This window comes from Lissotriton helveticus, chromosome 10, assembly GCF_964261635.1.
Source record: "Lissotriton helveticus chromosome 10, aLisHel1.1, whole genome shotgun sequence".
NCBI classification, from domain to species: domain Eukaryota; kingdom Metazoa; phylum Chordata; class Amphibia; order Caudata; family Salamandridae; genus Lissotriton; species Lissotriton helveticus.
The window spans coordinates 725,168,810-725,185,171 of NC_136071.1; the positions used below are offsets into that span (position 1 = coordinate 725,168,810).

General features: G+C 42.0%; 1 protein-coding gene across 2 annotated transcripts in view; it reads left to right on the forward strand.

Moving 5' to 3' along the window:
- The window catches only part of DYNC2I1 (dynein 2 intermediate chain 1), a 519,500-nt gene that overhangs the window by 329,540 nt on the left and 173,598 nt on the right, over positions 1 to 16,362 (forward strand). For both annotated transcript variants that reach the window (XM_078663277.1, XM_078663278.1), the window contains one exon: positions 4,193 to 4,306. In XM_078663277.1, coding sequence (XP_078519403.1) covers positions 4,193 to 4,306 — 114 coding nt within the window. The remainder of the gene's footprint in view (positions 1 to 4,192; positions 4,307 to 16,362) is intronic.

The window sequence follows — 16,362 nt, forward strand, 5'->3', positions numbered from 1 at the left end:
TTATCCAAAAACAGAATTGATGACTATTGTGGGTTAAATAGATTCACTTGCTGAACCAAGATGTTCTCTATATTCATAGAAAAACGGGTCATGTACTCTAGACCATTAGATATTTACTTTCATGTACTCCATTTCATCAGATGGTTCCTAGTGTGCATTTTATCATGCAACTAACTTTAATGAAAACTGGTAGAGCTTGCCAGAATCACCATCATCATCATCATCATAAATGCTTTTATTTTAGACAGTAGTCCATAAATTATTGCATATAAAATACTCTACAATTAAAATCGTCAACATAAAATTTGCGTACATTTTATAAGTTAGTACTTCAAATCCATAGTAAAATAACATTCATTATAAAATGCGAACAAAATTAATTTGGGTACTGCAACTGTAGATCTGCATAAAACTCCATTTCCACTGATACCTAATAGTAAGTTTCCTAAACCCTCATGTATCAATAACCCCATTACAGTCTTTCCTATATCTTCCTACTTGCTGATAAAAAAAACCTATTGCACAGGTCACATGTAAAAAATTTCATATGTGAAAAAAAATTGGACACTTCCCAATGGTTCAATATTCCATATTTTCTTTAAACGAGCTTTACAAATTTCCTACACTCACCTCTACAAAACAAACACTCCAGTAACAAATCCTCATTATTAAATTTCATTTGTATTTCACAATCAAATAATCCTTCATTTATTTTTCAGTCTCTTTGCCGTCACAGTCCTCAAATACATAGGTCTAACCCTAAATCAGAACCTTAAATGTTCTTGCCTCATAACGGGATTTGCAAGTGCTGTTAAATACAGAAATGCCATATTATTTTGCGAAGAATCCCAAAAGAGACCTGTGGATTTCTTGTTCGGATATACTAAAGACCACTCCTTCTAGATATTTATTCTATCCTGCTCCATAGTTCGTTATTCAAAATTAGGAGTGAAGAGAGCCCGGTGAGTAGTGCTTAATAATGATAAAATCTTCCTTGGGTTCGCAGCCCAGTTTCCCTCATTCCTTAATCTAATTTTGCACAACTGGGATATCTTGAACTTGCTCTGGTCTAACAGCTTATTCCAGAAACTCAAGACAGCCCTATCCAAAAGGCAAGACCAGGAAGTCATTCCTAATTTCCACCTTAGTACCTGTACCATTACCAACATGGGCATATTCAGAGCCCTTTTCCAGCACTGCCCTTCAATTCCATCCCAACAACACATCCCACTCAGGAATAATAGTTTGGCATTGTACATCTGCACAATATCCTTAAAAGCAGGTATCATTGGTGTCAAATCAGGCCCACCATACTCCTCCCTATTTTTTACTTTTATTTTTTTTATTTTAAAGGTCAAAGTCATTAAACATATCAACAAAATTGAAATCAAAGCAAACACAGCAGCCCCTGTTTAACAACCATGATCTGGCCTCCACCCCCTCCCCCCCTTTATATCTATAGATTATTGCCATATAATTATGGCATATGACCTTGCCCCCCAGAGTCTCAATGGTACATCCCACAGTCTTACAGTAGTTCAGTACTCACACTCCTTACTAAGTTTGTTTATTCCCATTATGGTAGGCATAGCATTTGTTTTCACCATCCCACAATGCGTTTTCCATTTTAAACTGCATTCCCAAATAACGGTGTTTCCACCTCTTCTATCCACATCCTCTCCATTTAGACTCTTTCTTCTTCCAACCAAATATAATTTTTTAGTTTTTTCCATATTGACTACGTTTCTTTGACTTGCAGTACCCATGAAAGGCATGCAGCTTCAGCTGGACTATGATTTGGGTCATATAATGACTAAGCCTCCACGTAAAGCAGACGCGATATATGGTGCACCCCTATCTAGGAGAAGAATGAGGCGGATCCCTTTAACATTTCTGGAAGATCTCTTAAATTTAATGCCAACAGGGTCGGGACCAACACACACCCCTGCCGTAGACCGTTCCATATATCAAACTTATTCAGCAAAACTCCATCCTTAACTAATTCCACCTGCACCCAATTTTCCTGGTGGAGTTCCTTAAGTACACTCAACAGGCCACTGGAAATCCCTCACTTATCAAAGTCAGCCCAAAGAATCTAGTTTTTCACCAGATCAAAGGCTGCTTGCAAGTCTACAAAGTAACAAAAGAGATTACATTTCAGACTGATTGAATTTCTCACAGTGGCCCATAAACTAACACAATGGTCTATGTCAGAATGACTGGCTTTAAAGACAACTTGTTCCATGGGTATTAGGCCTTCGTTATCTGTCCACTCTTTTAATCTTTTTAAAATTAGTTTACAAAAGACTTTCTCCCCCACATCCGTAAGCATTATCATTCTATAATTTTCAGGATATAAATCGGGGCCCTTTTTATGTATATGTTTAAGAATAGCACCCTTCCAGTCTGTCATTATTATTACTGTAAACAATATTGCTAGAATCTCCCTCCACCAATCTGCATACATGTCTATCATTAGAACCAATAGATTATCTGTTCCTGCTGCTCTTGATAGGGATAGTGTTTTAATTACACCCTTCATAATTGTAACTGTTATGCTATTCAGTGCCTCATTATCTACCCCAAATTCCCCTGTTCCCAGCTCAAAATTGCTCTTTCCATATAGGTCCTCCAGATATTTCCTCCAGGCTTCTTCTGGGACCATACATTCTAACGTCAGTTGTTTATTTCCTAAACCCATATGTACCAACCTCCAAAATGTTCTTATGTCTTTTGAGACGATTACTTTCAACATCTCATCCCAGTTTTCCCTAAAGAATAGCCTTTTTTCTCTTGGATTGTTTCCTTATATTTTAGCTGAACCTGACATACCTTCCCTAGTATTTCACCATCTTTCCTTTTTCTCCAAATCTGTTGTAACTTTCTTAATTGTCTTCAATTTCTGGCATTCTGCATCAAACCACATATTCTGATTGGAGAATTGCTTCACACTTAAGGTTCCCATCTTCCTACTTTTACATTTTCCACTTTTATGCACTGGATAACTTTCCTTATTATCTCAGAGTACCAATTAAATACCTCAGAATATTCTGGCATTTAGGGAATATCAATGGGATCTAGTTGAATTTTCTTCAGCACGGCCATCTCCTTCTCTTTCAGCCAGTAGCATGACAGCAACCACACCTTACCTGATAAAGCTAAGTTATCTATTTTCATCCTACCCATGAGATAATTGGCTCTCCAATGCTTCCTTAAATAGGTGCCCCTTGTGTTGCCCCTTATCCTAAAATTCAGATTTATTTAGTCAGGAAAGGACCTATAGTCCTTGAAAAGCTAACTTTCTAAACCAATATTTCTTATAGTATAATTTAGTGGCATCTCGGTGCAGGAAGAAATGTATTGAGTTGTTTGTAGTGTCTGTGTCTGAATCAAAGAACTCTCAAAGGGATTTCTCTTGTTTTCAAAAAAATAAGTAAGGATACTCACACCTACTTGGAACTCATATTTCATTATTAGCACCTGTGCTCGGGAAGGTTCACATTTTCAACATTTGGTAAATGCTCTTAGTTTCTTCACAGTGGCCTTTATCGCATCTAAAAAGGTTTACTAGCCCAGACATTTCCATATTTCGTAAGACTAACACACAGTTTACAGTAAATGTGTTATCAGGTACTAATTGAACTTGGTTTTAGTCATGGGATTGACCTAAAGAATGAATAAAAACCGCACAAATTCAATATTGTCAGGATTCTAGGCAGGTTATCAGAAAAAAGGAATAACATCGTATTTTTGATAAAAATGTTCCCCTCAGATGTGCAAGGTTTCTCCTTGATAGAATATGTACAGGTAGTTTAAGTGTATATGAATTCCAAAATAAGAAGGTACACTATATTTGCTTGTCTTTCATATATTGTTAATTACTTTTTAACATACCCATGCTGAGCAGAAATAAAACTCTGCTTTTGAAGAGTTGATGAAGGGGTAACATGAGGAACAGCATCTCTGACATTCCTATTTAAATTGTACTTTCAATAACGTATATTCTTTTGGGAAAATAATGATTAGCTCAATTCTATCAGACTCCTCTGTCAGTCTGTTAGCAGTATGTAGTTTGTCTTTTAAAGTGGCAGTAATCATACTAATTCTCATTTTTTGGTCAGTCATTTAAATGATCATCCAAGAGGGGTGTTAAAGACTAAAACAGCTTTCTTTTTTATTATTCCTATTACAGATGGAGTGTTGACCTCAGTTAATCATGTGTGTCCTGTACTGTCCATAGAATCTATTTCTACAACAATATTCAAAGAAAAGAACCATGGCCTAACCCCTCTTACATCAGAAGAAGGTATACACAATATACTACAATGAATTTATTTTGGTTTTTTTAAGTGCTATATAGTCCTGTTTTGATGCCTAACCATGCATTAGGAATGGGAAACAAGCCATGATGAGATGGTTTGCACAGAGTCTGTGTGTCAATGATACTGTTTATCACAACCACCTTGAATAAAATGATGGTGAATGAGATCATAAATTACACAGGAAAGCATGTGTCGTGATTGTAAGCAGCGCAAGAAATAACCCGCGCCACTAACCTTTATCAGATGACCAGCAGAGACGATCGGACGAAAAGTCCCCACGACTTATCCCAACACAACACCCAGCAGTGAAGTTATAGCCACTTCCTAAGCGTGTATTGTTAGAAACCGGGAGGTGGTAAGGTGATAGTATGTTCAAGGTTTGCTGCACTCTCTTCTGGGTCTGGTCTGAGTTATCCACGAGATCTCGGTTGAGGAATGTACTACAGCGTGGGGAGACAGAGAGCAGGAGTAAGTACCTCACCTGACTAGCGTCAATACCCCCTGCCCCTTGGGTTACGTAACTTACCAAAGGCACCACTGTATGGTTCGTGCAATGTGATGGTGCTGTACCCTAATCCAAGATAACTGAATACAAGTAAAAGGAAAGTTATAATCACTTCCCTCAATAGTGATCGTTTGTTCCAGAGAGACGTTTCTGCCCTCCGGCTCTGAAAGGTACTGATTGTTACAAAAACGTGGCGTTTCTTGCCCGTCTCGTTTTGCCCACAATATGTCTTGGGAACAAATGATGGCCAAAGTATCAAGGGAAAGATACAAAATACGGATCAAATACTTGACTTCTCAAGTCGGTAAACTCTGGTGCAAAAATGAAACATAGAATGCGCTCCGCGCGGTTTGGCATTAACAATGTAACAGGTTTTGAAAGAAGAACGAGCCCGTTCTTCCTTAACAATACTTGCGACTTGCAGCAGTAAAACAGCTTCTCCTCTGGCCTCGCAGGCTCTTCGTCGGCGCTTGGCATGAATACTCTGACCTCGCAGGCTCTTCGTCGACGCTTGGCATAAACACTCTGACCACGCAGGCTCTTCGTCGGCGCTGGGCTTCTAGGCAATAAATCCGTCGGGGACAACACCTTCCGCCATCACCTAAGACAGCATAAACAATTGACAAGCACCTTTCTGTTGCAGGGGAGGAGCCTATATAGGATCAGCCCGTTTTCCAGCCTTCCAACGCCGCATTGCCCTCTGGGACATGTAGTCCGTCTGGAAAGGACGCCCTATTCGACGTGTCTTTATTCTGGCTGTGGTAGCGAGAGAGATCGCGACAGTACCCCCTCTCGAGGACAGCCGTCTCGGCGGTCGACCCGACTTACCAGGGTACCACTCATGGAATTGAGTGACCAGTTCAGGGCAATGCAAATTATCCACGGGTTCCCATGTCCGATCCTCGGGTCCATACCCTTTCCAATCGACCAGGTACTGGATCCTGCCACGTACCATACGTGAATCCAGAACCCCCTGAACCTCATACTCTTCCTGACCTTCTACCTCCAGAGCTCGAGGATGCTCCGGCAAACGCATACTCAGCGGACGGGCCGGAGGAGGGACACATGGAATACAGGATGGATAAACCATGAGACAGGCAGGGATAGCTTCATTGCTACAGGATTCACAACTTCACAGATCCCATATGGACCGATAAACTTAGGCTTCAGTTTGTTAACCCCTTTCAGATGTAAGTTGCGTGTGGAAAGCCACACCTTGTCTCCTACTTTATAAGCAGGCTCCTCGGACCTCCTCAGATCAGCAAAGAGTTTGTGAGCAGCTTGGGCGGTCTCCAAACTATTCCGAGCATCGATCAGAATAGCTCTTAAATGTAATGTGCATGATGCTCGTGTATGGTAGGAACCAAGGATTCCGCAGGCCAGTCGAATGGAAGCATGTTCGGATGGAAACCGTAGAGGCAGAAGAAGGGAGAACACCCCAAAGCGGTGTGAACAGCATTGTTATATGCGAATTCCGCTAACCACAAAAGGGTGGTCCATTCCGTGGTATTTTGCAAGGCAAAACAACGAGGATATTGTTCTAATGTCTGATTCAGACGTTCGGTTTTACCGTCTGTCTGGGGATGGTAGCTGGATGATAGCGCGCGCGTCAATCTGCAAGATGACACAGAGAGCCTTCCAAAAGTGGGACGTGAATTGCGCACCGCGATCAGTTATCAGCACATTCGGCAATCCATGCGCCCGCACAATGTGTTGGAGAAACACTGTAGCCAACTCCACAGACGTTGGTAGACCAGGTAATGCTATAAAATGTCCCATTTTTGTGAGGTGGTCTACTACTACCAATATAACCGTCTGATTGACGCAGGGAGGCATTTCCACGATAAAATCCATAGACAGTGTATGCCATGGTTTAGGAGGAATGGGCAATGGATGAAGTAAGCCTGATGGTTTAGCATGGACGGATTTGCCTTGGGCACAAATCGCACAGTTCTTAACATATTCCTTTACATCAGTTCGTACACCCTTCCACCAAAAGGATTGTTCCACGTTAGCTGTGGTCTTATATATGCCCATGTGTCCTCCCAATACGGAATAGTGTGCCCACTGCAGCACCTGTTGTTGTAACTCAGACAGGGGTATATACAACGCATGATAATGGTATGCCAGGTCGTCTTTTTCGTGTCGATGTTCTGGTGCCTCCTGTATCTATGAGGGGATATCGATATCAGATAGTGCAACTCTAACATCTTCCAAAAAGTCTTTAGAAGCGATCAGAGCAATCGATGTCTTTGGACACTCTGCTACCTTAAGGATATAAGGGGGTTCCTTAGGTTCAACTGTCTCCTCTTCTCCCAGGCGGGATAAAGCGTCTGCTTTTCCATTACGTGAGCCAGGTCTGTATTTGATCACAAAGTCGAAGTCGGAGAAGAACAGAGTCCATTGAAGCTGCCGTGGAGTCAAAGCCTTAGCCGTCTTCAGGAACAACAAGTTCCGATGATCCGTAATGATTTCAACAGTATGCAAAGCCCCCAAGAGATAGTGTCGCCACTCTTCACACGCTCTTTTGATGGCAAGGAGCTCCTTATCAGTGATGGTGTAATTCACCTCACAGGGTGTAAGTTTCCTCGAATAGTAGGCCACCGGGTGGAGCTGCCCTGTAGTGGGATGCCGTTGGGATAAAACCCCTCCGAGGGCGAACTGGGACGCGTCGGTCTCTAGGATGAATGGCAACTGAGGATCCGGATGTCTGAGAATGGGGGCTTGAGTGAACCTCTTCTGCAGGAGTTGAAAGGATGCTTCTGCTTCTGCTCCCCAAAGGAACGGTACGTTCTTCCTTAAGAGGGCTGTGATGGGTTGTATGGTCTTGGAGAAGTCCTGAATGAAGCGCCGATAATAGTTGGCAAAGCCAAGAAAACTTTGTACAGCCTTAACGTTCGGCGGAGTCTTCCAGTCAAGAATAGCTTCAACCTTGCTCATGTCCATCCTGAACCCTTGGGCATCTATAACGTACCCCAAGAAGGTGACTTCTTGGACATGGAAGAGGCACTTTTCCAACTTAGCGTACAACGAATTTTGTTGGAGCTTTCTCAACACGGTCTTCACATGGGTGATATGATCTAGGATAGTTGATGAATAAATCAAAATATCATCGATGTAGACCACACAAAATGACTCCAAACACCCTCTTAGCACCTCGTCCATGAAAAATTGAAAGGCGGCCGGGGCGTTGCAGAGACCAAAGGGCATTACCCTATACTCAAAAAGGCCGAATTTGGTCCTGAACGCCGTCTTCCACTCGTCCCCTTTCTGTACTCTTACAAGATGGTACGCTCCCCGGAGATCGAGCTTCGTGAAGTAACGAGCTCCTTTCAATTGATCCATTAGGACTGGAATCAGGGGAACAGGATAACGGTTCTTTATTGTTACCTTGTTGATGGCGTGGTAATCAATACACGGTCTTAGCTCATCGCAGTCCTTCTTGGCTATGAAAAACATCAGCGATGAAGCAGGGGAGGTGGAGTGTCTGATAAACCCGGTTGCCAAATTATCGTCAATATAGGTTTTCAGATATTGGGTCTCCTTTTCCGTCAGTGCATACACCCTGCTGCAAGGAATATCCGCTCCCGGTACCAGGTCTACACGGCAATCATAGACCCTATGGGGTGGTAACTGGGTAGCCTTTTGTTTGTCAAACAATGCGTGGTACTCTAGGTATTCAGCAGGCAAAACCGTGGCGCAACAGAACATCTCGAGGGTGCATGCATTCGCCAAGTAGGTAGCTGGTGAGGGTTCAGTAGCTACAGGAAGGAATTCCTGGTTCCTACAATGTTCCTTACAATAGAGAGAATTCATTCTGACGGTGCGGGATGACCAGCTCACAAAAGGATCATGCAGGGTGAGCCATGGTAATCCCCAGGATAAGACGAAATTGCCGTGCGTTGATCAGGTCGAACTGTATATGTTCTTGATGATCCACCCCAAACTCCATCAAAAGCGAAAGGGTGTGATGTACCAGCGGGCCCGATGAAAGGACCGTTCCGTCCACCGCCTTCACACTTTCGGGTTTAAGCTTCTTTTCGCAAGGGATTCCCATACGTAATGCGAAGTCTTGGTCGATCTAATTCCCAGTGGCCCCAGAGTCCAAGAGGGCATCAATCTGCAATTTATCTCGAGAAGTAATCCAGAGAGACACACTAACGTTCATGTGGGCCACTGCTGGATGGAGGGTGTTAGCAAGAATTGGGGAGATCATGGGATGCTGGCATCTCAAATCAGAGACCTCCGTCTGATTTGAGATCTTCCGTTTTCCGACTGGTCTTCGGCCTTCATCATGGCCTGGACTCGAGGAAGGGAAACGCGTCCTGGAGTGTGATTCCGAGCTCGGCATTCCTTGATAAAATGCCCCCCTTTGCCACAATATAGACAAAGTTTAAGTCGTCTCCTTTTCTCCTTTTCTTCGGTGGTAAGGGGGCCTCTAATCCCTCCTATCTGCATAGGTTCCGGCTCCTCTGGTGCCTTGGCTTTCTCTTCTCCTCCTACTCTTTGTCTTGCTAGAGGATAGTAGACTCGGTTCTCCCCCCTAGTTCTATCCCCTTTTCTCTCCAGCAAGCGGTGATCTAGCTGGACGGTCAAGTCAATGAGCTCTGCTACAGTTGTCGGCAATTGTACCACTTGTGCTAACACGTCCTTCAATTCTCCTCTCAAACCCTGATAAAAGAGGGAAATCCGTTTCTCCACAGGCCAGTCAGTTTCAACTAGGAGGCGATTAAAGGTGGTAATATAAGACAAAAGATCTTGCGAACCCTGTCTCAATGTCATTAGTTCACGGTCAAGAGTTAACATGTGAGACTTTCTGTCGAACAATTTTCTCAACTCGAGACAAAAATCGGGAAAACTATGTAACACTGGGTCATTACGTTCCAGTAAGGGGATGGTCCAACTCGACGCATTCCACCCCATGTATGACATCATAAACGCCGTTTTTGCTGCTTCATCCTGGAAGACCGCTGGCTTGCACAGACAATGGAGACGGCACTGATTAAGGAAGGTCTCAAATTTTCGAGGGTCTCCGTAAAATCTCTTAGGAGGAGCAAGATGTATCCCAGTGTTCTGGATTATCTGTACCGTAGGTACGGCATCCGTAGTGGTAGGTGGAGTAGACGTAGGCACAAAAAAACCCCCTGGCCGAGACGAAGCAGGAGGTGGCAATGTGGCAGGCTTGAGTAAGGGTCTCACCCCAGGTTCCTTTTGCGCCAAATCAGACAACTCTTTGCGCATCAGGGATACTTCTTGATACAACGCTTGGTTCTCTGCACGAGATGTGTGGACCTCCTGTTGCAATTCCGAGAATCTCTCAATAATGAAGCAAGGACAGTATTGGTATCCATCGTCTGGGCTGGGCGATATTCTTGGGCTTGTCAATCTGTCGTGATTGTAAGCAGCGCAAGAAATAACGCGCGCCACTAACCTTTATCAGATGACCAGCAGAGACGATCGGACGAAAAGTCCCCACGACTTATCCCAACACAACACCCAGCAGTGAAGTTATAGCCACTTCCTAAGCGTGTATTGTAAGAAGCCGGGAGGTGGTAAGGTGATAGTATGTTCAAGGTTTGCTGCACTCTCTTCTGGGTCTGGTCTGAGTTATCCACGAGATCTCGGTTGAGGAATGTACTACAGCGTGGGGAGACAGAGAGCAGGAGTAAGTACCTCACCTGACTAGCGTCAATACCCCCTGCCCCTTGGGTTACGTAACTTACCAAAGGCACCACTGTATGGTTCGTGCAATGTGATGGTGCTGTACCCTAATCCAAGATAACTGAATACAAGTAAAAGGAAAGTTATAATCACTTCCCTCAATAGTGATTGTTTGTTCCAGAGAGACGTTTCTGCCCTCCGGCTCTGAAAGGTACTGATTGTTACAAAAACGTGGCGTTTCTTGCCCGTCTCGTTTTGCCCACAATATGTCTTGGGAACAAATGATGGCCAAAGTATCAAGGGAAAGATACAAAATACGGATCAAATACTTGACTTCTCAAGTCGGTAAACTCTGGTGCAAAAATGAAACATAGAATGCCCTCCGCGCGGTTTGGCATTAATAATGTAACAGGTTTTGAAAGAAGAACGAGCCCGTTCTTCCTTAACAATACTTGCGACTTGCAGCAGGAAAACAGCTTCTCCTCTGGCCTTGCAGGCTCTTCGTCGGCGCTGGGCTTGTACACTCTGACCTCGCAGGCTCTTTGTCGACTCTTGGCATGAATACTCTGACCTCGCAGGCTCTTCGTCGACGCTTGGCATAAACACTCTGACCACGCAGGCTCTTCGTCGGCGCTGGGCTTCTAGGCAATAAATTCGGCGGGGACAACACCTTCCGCCATCACCTAAGACAGCCTAAACAATTGACAAGCACCTTTCTGTTGCAGGGGAGGAGCCTATATAGGATCAGCCCGTTTTCCAGCCTTCCAATGCCGCATTGCCCTATGGGACATGTAGTCCGTCTGGAAAGGACGCCCTATTCGACGTGTCTTTATTCTGGCTGTGGTAGCGAGAGAGATCGCGACAGCATGATGCTGATTAGTATAGAGGAGAATAGGCCAGTCTATCTTCTAGTCAAGTTTAAAGCAAAAAATGTCCAAGGGTCTCACTTATATGTGGTGATTTGATCTCAGGTAAATCCAGAAAGTAGGATATGGGACCCAAGGGGACACTTCTCCACCCTCAAAATATCTTTTGTACCTAGTTGGCCAAATGGCTAGTAGCTTTTCCGTGTCAATGCCCATGTACATGGCTGGCAGACAGAGCTGTAAACCCTCAACTTGTATGCAGTGGTGTTGTTACTTGTGAGCTAGTTACATATCCTTGAAATGTGTTCTCTCATTTATGGGTTACCCATATACAGGATGTACAGGGCTGAAATCAGCCCTGACAAAACATTTTCAAACCAACTTGATACTGTAGGAAGCCATATCTAAAATGGGGGCTTTGGGGTATGGTTGGCGTCAGTTAGTTTCAAAAGCAGCTCCCCTAGGCTACAGCCTTACAGAAAAATGTCATAGTGGCACAGTGGACAGTCCGGCCCTGCCCATATAGGCAAGGTTCTTTAGAAAGCAAAATAATCAGTTTAGCAGTCCTCTGTATAAGGAATTGAAAAGAATGAAGACCGTTTGCTTGGTGTGATACACTGAAGGCAAGCAGCAATGCCAGTATGTCCTATTTACCTGTTCCTTTTTGTGAGTTATGCCAACACACAGCTTTGTGTTCACCTATTGCACATTATATAATGGCTTTCTCGTCTGTCACAATCCCTTGCTCCTCATAAGAAGGCTTTCTTCCCTGTTATTTTATGTGCCCTACCCAAGAAGAATTTCTGTCTCACAGTGCTGCAATTAGGTGAGTTGTATCCTTCCGTTTCTGATTGTAGAATCTTGTATTGCAGTGAATGAGGGGCTGTTTTCTCTCCCTTGCTCTTTTGCATCTTCTTCCCCACCACTCTGTTAAAAGCATTAGTCCTCACAGTGCCCTCTTGATCCTCCAGACCCATTGGTCTCTGACTGCCCCCTGCTACTGTATTGGTGGCTAGTGCTCTATAAATCGGCTTGCACCCATTCCAAGATGGTTGATCATGCGTCTGCATGTACATACACCTTGGAATGGTTTTGTTATGATTTAAACAACGTTATATCAAACGGCTGTGCTATGGGTAAAACCATGTGCAGTTTTGAAATGATAGTTCTTAAAACAAAAGAAAAACTATTCGAAGATGACTTCCAGACATTTGTGTGCATGCATGTCAGCCATTTTGGGTTGATTTTTTATTTGCTTTAAGAAAAGTCTTTCCAAGTTATCCTCCTTACGTGCGTGCACACCCACAAGAGCCATCTTGCAATGGTTTTTTTAATGAAAAGAAAAACCATTTCAAAATGGCCCCTGTGCTTGCACACATTCATGTAATCCACAAAAATGTGCCCCCTCTCCAATTATTTTACATTGGGGACCAAATACACTCTTATTTTAATTTGGTCCAGTATATTTATTTATACCTTTTAATTATATTCTTTTGTACAAACACAGTTTCGAATGGCAGAAAAAGAATACACCAAACAAACAATTACTGACAAAACTCATTAAATAAACAGTTAGCACCAAAACATATTTACAAAATCAACAAACAATGAATAGACACAATACATCCAACATTCAATATACATTGCAGTGCAAGTTTTTGCAATATACGAGATCAAATCAATGGTCAAACTTCATGACATTAGCAGAAGTTACTACATTTAAATCAGGAATAAAGAAATATATCTTCCTGATTTAAATGTAGTAACTTCTGCTAATGTCATGAAGTTTGACCATTGATTTGATCTCGTATATTGCAAAAACTTGCACTGCAATGTATATTGAATGTTGGATGTATTGTGTCTATCATTGTTTGTTGATTTTGTAAATATGTTTTGGTGCTAACTGTTTATTTAATGAGTTTTGTCAGTAATTGTTTGTTTGGTGTATTCTTTTTCTGCCATTCGAAACTGTGTTTGTACAAAAGAATATAAATAAAAGGTATAAATAAATATACTGGACCGAATTAAAATAAGAGTGTATTTGGTCCCCAATGTAAAATAATTGGAGAGGGGGCAAATTTTTGTGGATTACAAGTATATAGGACCCAGCCCTCCTTCATCCCCACTAAGGGTCTACCTCCTTTTTTGTGCACACATTCATGGCAGCCATCTTGTAGTGATTTTTCATGATGCAAAAGAAAAAGAATTGCAGAATGGATAAAAATGTATCTACAAGCACAGAGTGGCCATCTTGCTTTGATTTCTCTTTTATAAGAAAAATGCATTTCGAGGGTGTTGCCATGCTTACCGATGCACAGCAGCCCTCTAGGCGGAATCAAAGCATAGGCAATTGTAGTAGGTGGGAGTTCTGGTGTCATGATGAAGACCTATTGGCCTAGAGAATGCTTGTTAGTTGATTTCTTTTTTTTTCTTTTAAACTGTGTTGATTGGCATTTTTCGGTACAACAACACAACAATTACAGGATGCAGCAGGCATTACATTGGCAGCGCATGGATACATCAGTACAGTACATAGATTGAATTTGAATATACAGGACCCAATATACAGTAGTCAGTATAGGCAGGAGTGGTAGACAGAATGTTACAGCAGTCCCATTAGTGGTCAACCTCCTGATCATGCGGCCCATCATTCTAGATTTGGTGGTTAGTTTGCGACGGTGCAGCACCATCTTCTGTGTAAGTTGCAGCTTCTCTGAGCATATATCTAGTAAGTGGTTCCCAGACATCACAGGGTCGTGAGCGAAGGGGTAGCAATTCAGCGTAAATATTGTTTTGCTCCTGGCAGTAAGTGAGATCAGTCAACCATTACTTAAATTTGGGCGCCCTGCCCCTCCCCCATCTGCAGGCAATTTTGTGCCTGACTACAAGTAGGCCTACTGCTAGAAATCTTTTAACGCAAACTTTATGCCCTGGGAGGTATCACAGGAGTAACCAATGTGTGGAGGTTGAATCACCTTTCACATAAGTGTGCGCTCAGGTTGACATGAAACTATAATGTTTCTTCTCCAGTTTTTCAAAATGCTTTCAAAGATATAGACTCACAAGATATGTCAAGAAATCGTTTCTGTTTTTATTCACTGATCATTTTCTTTCCTTATTTCAAATCATAAGGGTATGTCAACATATTCATCTAGCAATCCATTTGTGAACATTATTCTTTCGCCCAATGCATTTCGGGTCAGTAGATAAGACCCTTCGTCAGGGGCCTAAAAATGAATTAATACAGGACCTTAGCAAACAGTACAGGTCAAGATATAAATCAAGATATACAGTATGATTATCTAAAGATGGTGTATCAAAACAAACATTCATAGGTGAAAATACGTATAACCAATAACGTAGTGAACACGCTTTGAAGGAAAGTACAAGGAAATTTATGCATGCTAAATTAACTAAAGAGTGGGGAAAATGCGTGCTAGCGATACTCTATTAGTTATGGTGATAATAGTGCATGTGTCGTTAGAAAAATGAGTGGACGGTAAACTGACTCCGATTACGGAACATTCACCATAATGTTGACGAGTGGCGGTAATCAAATGAAGTGCGCTAATATCGTGATGGTGAAACTAAGAGACAGCATGCAAGTTAAAAGTTGAAAGGAGACTTACTGAAAATCAACATGATAGTTCACCCAGGACGTGAAACGTTTGCCAAATGTTCGCCGGTAAGGGATAGTTCAGAGGGACGGATATAGCGGTCACATGATATGAGTATTCAGACTTCAATGAAAGTCAAAAACAGACTGCGTGAAAGGTATAGAGTGGTAAACATGCGTGAAGGAAAAGGAGCTAAAAGGGAATAACAACAAGTGTATATGGGAAGAGTGTTTTGATATCGGTATAGTGAATTCCGAAATCGACTAATCGGGTTCTCTAAAAATAAAACCTAATGAAAGAAAAACGAACTACTGAATCGTGTGGTCACAGTGAAAGGACTACAATGGAAATGAAAAAGTGTGTACCGAGTTCACATAGGTGAAAACAGACGCAAAGGTCAATACATCATGGTGCTCGAATTTAGGTGACATGTATGTAAGGTTACTAAAATAAATGAAATGAAATACAAAGTAATGTGTGAAAAAAATTACCAATAAAACACAATGTATGTTTCAATCATTAGCAAATAGGCATTTCATGCGTAAATGGTAATCAGTCAGTTACTGTGGGGAGCGAAGTAGTCCTTAATTGATGCTAGCTATAGAAAGCAGAGGTATTCGATACGGTCGTTCATTCCAATAGGTTGTAAAGTATTCAGTTTTTTTATCCAGAAAAATTCTGCTTTTAGTCTCTGTTTTATGGGGTCCATGTCATTGCGTTGCGGAATTGCCTCCAAAATCGTGAATCTCAATTGGGATATTTGATTTTTTTGCCTCAATCCAATGGGTAGCGATAGTGGATTTGGTGTTGTGTAAACGAATATTACTTTTGTGCTCTGTTATACGCACTTTTATTTTCCTTTCAGTTTGGCCTACGTAAGTTTTTCCGCAGGGGCATTTGATTGCGTAAATGGTATTCTTGGTATCACATGTACTAGTGTGTTTCATATCCTTGAGTTGGATACATGAATTTATTACCAACCAAAACATTGTTGCAGTGGGTGCAGTTGAGACACTTGGACATTCCTTTGTGAATTATTTTTTGACTTTTTCTGGTCGTCAGAATTTCTTTCAAGTTTTTTGATCTCTGGAATGCAAATGTGATATGTTCATTAAAAAGGCCTTTTAGATCTGGTTCCATATTGATTAAATTCCAATGTTTGTTAATTATTCTTTTTATCTTCATGGCCTCTGTGGAGTATTTTAACACACATACTGTTTTTTGTTCTGAAGTAGTGGTTTTTGGTAGAAATAGATTTTCTCTAGGAATGTTTTCTACTCTTTTGATTGATTTTTGGAGGATATCAATAGGGTACCCTATTTGTTGGTATTTGGTCATTTGTTTTTTTAATGTTATCTCAAGTTGTTTAGAATCTGAGGTGATCCTTTTTA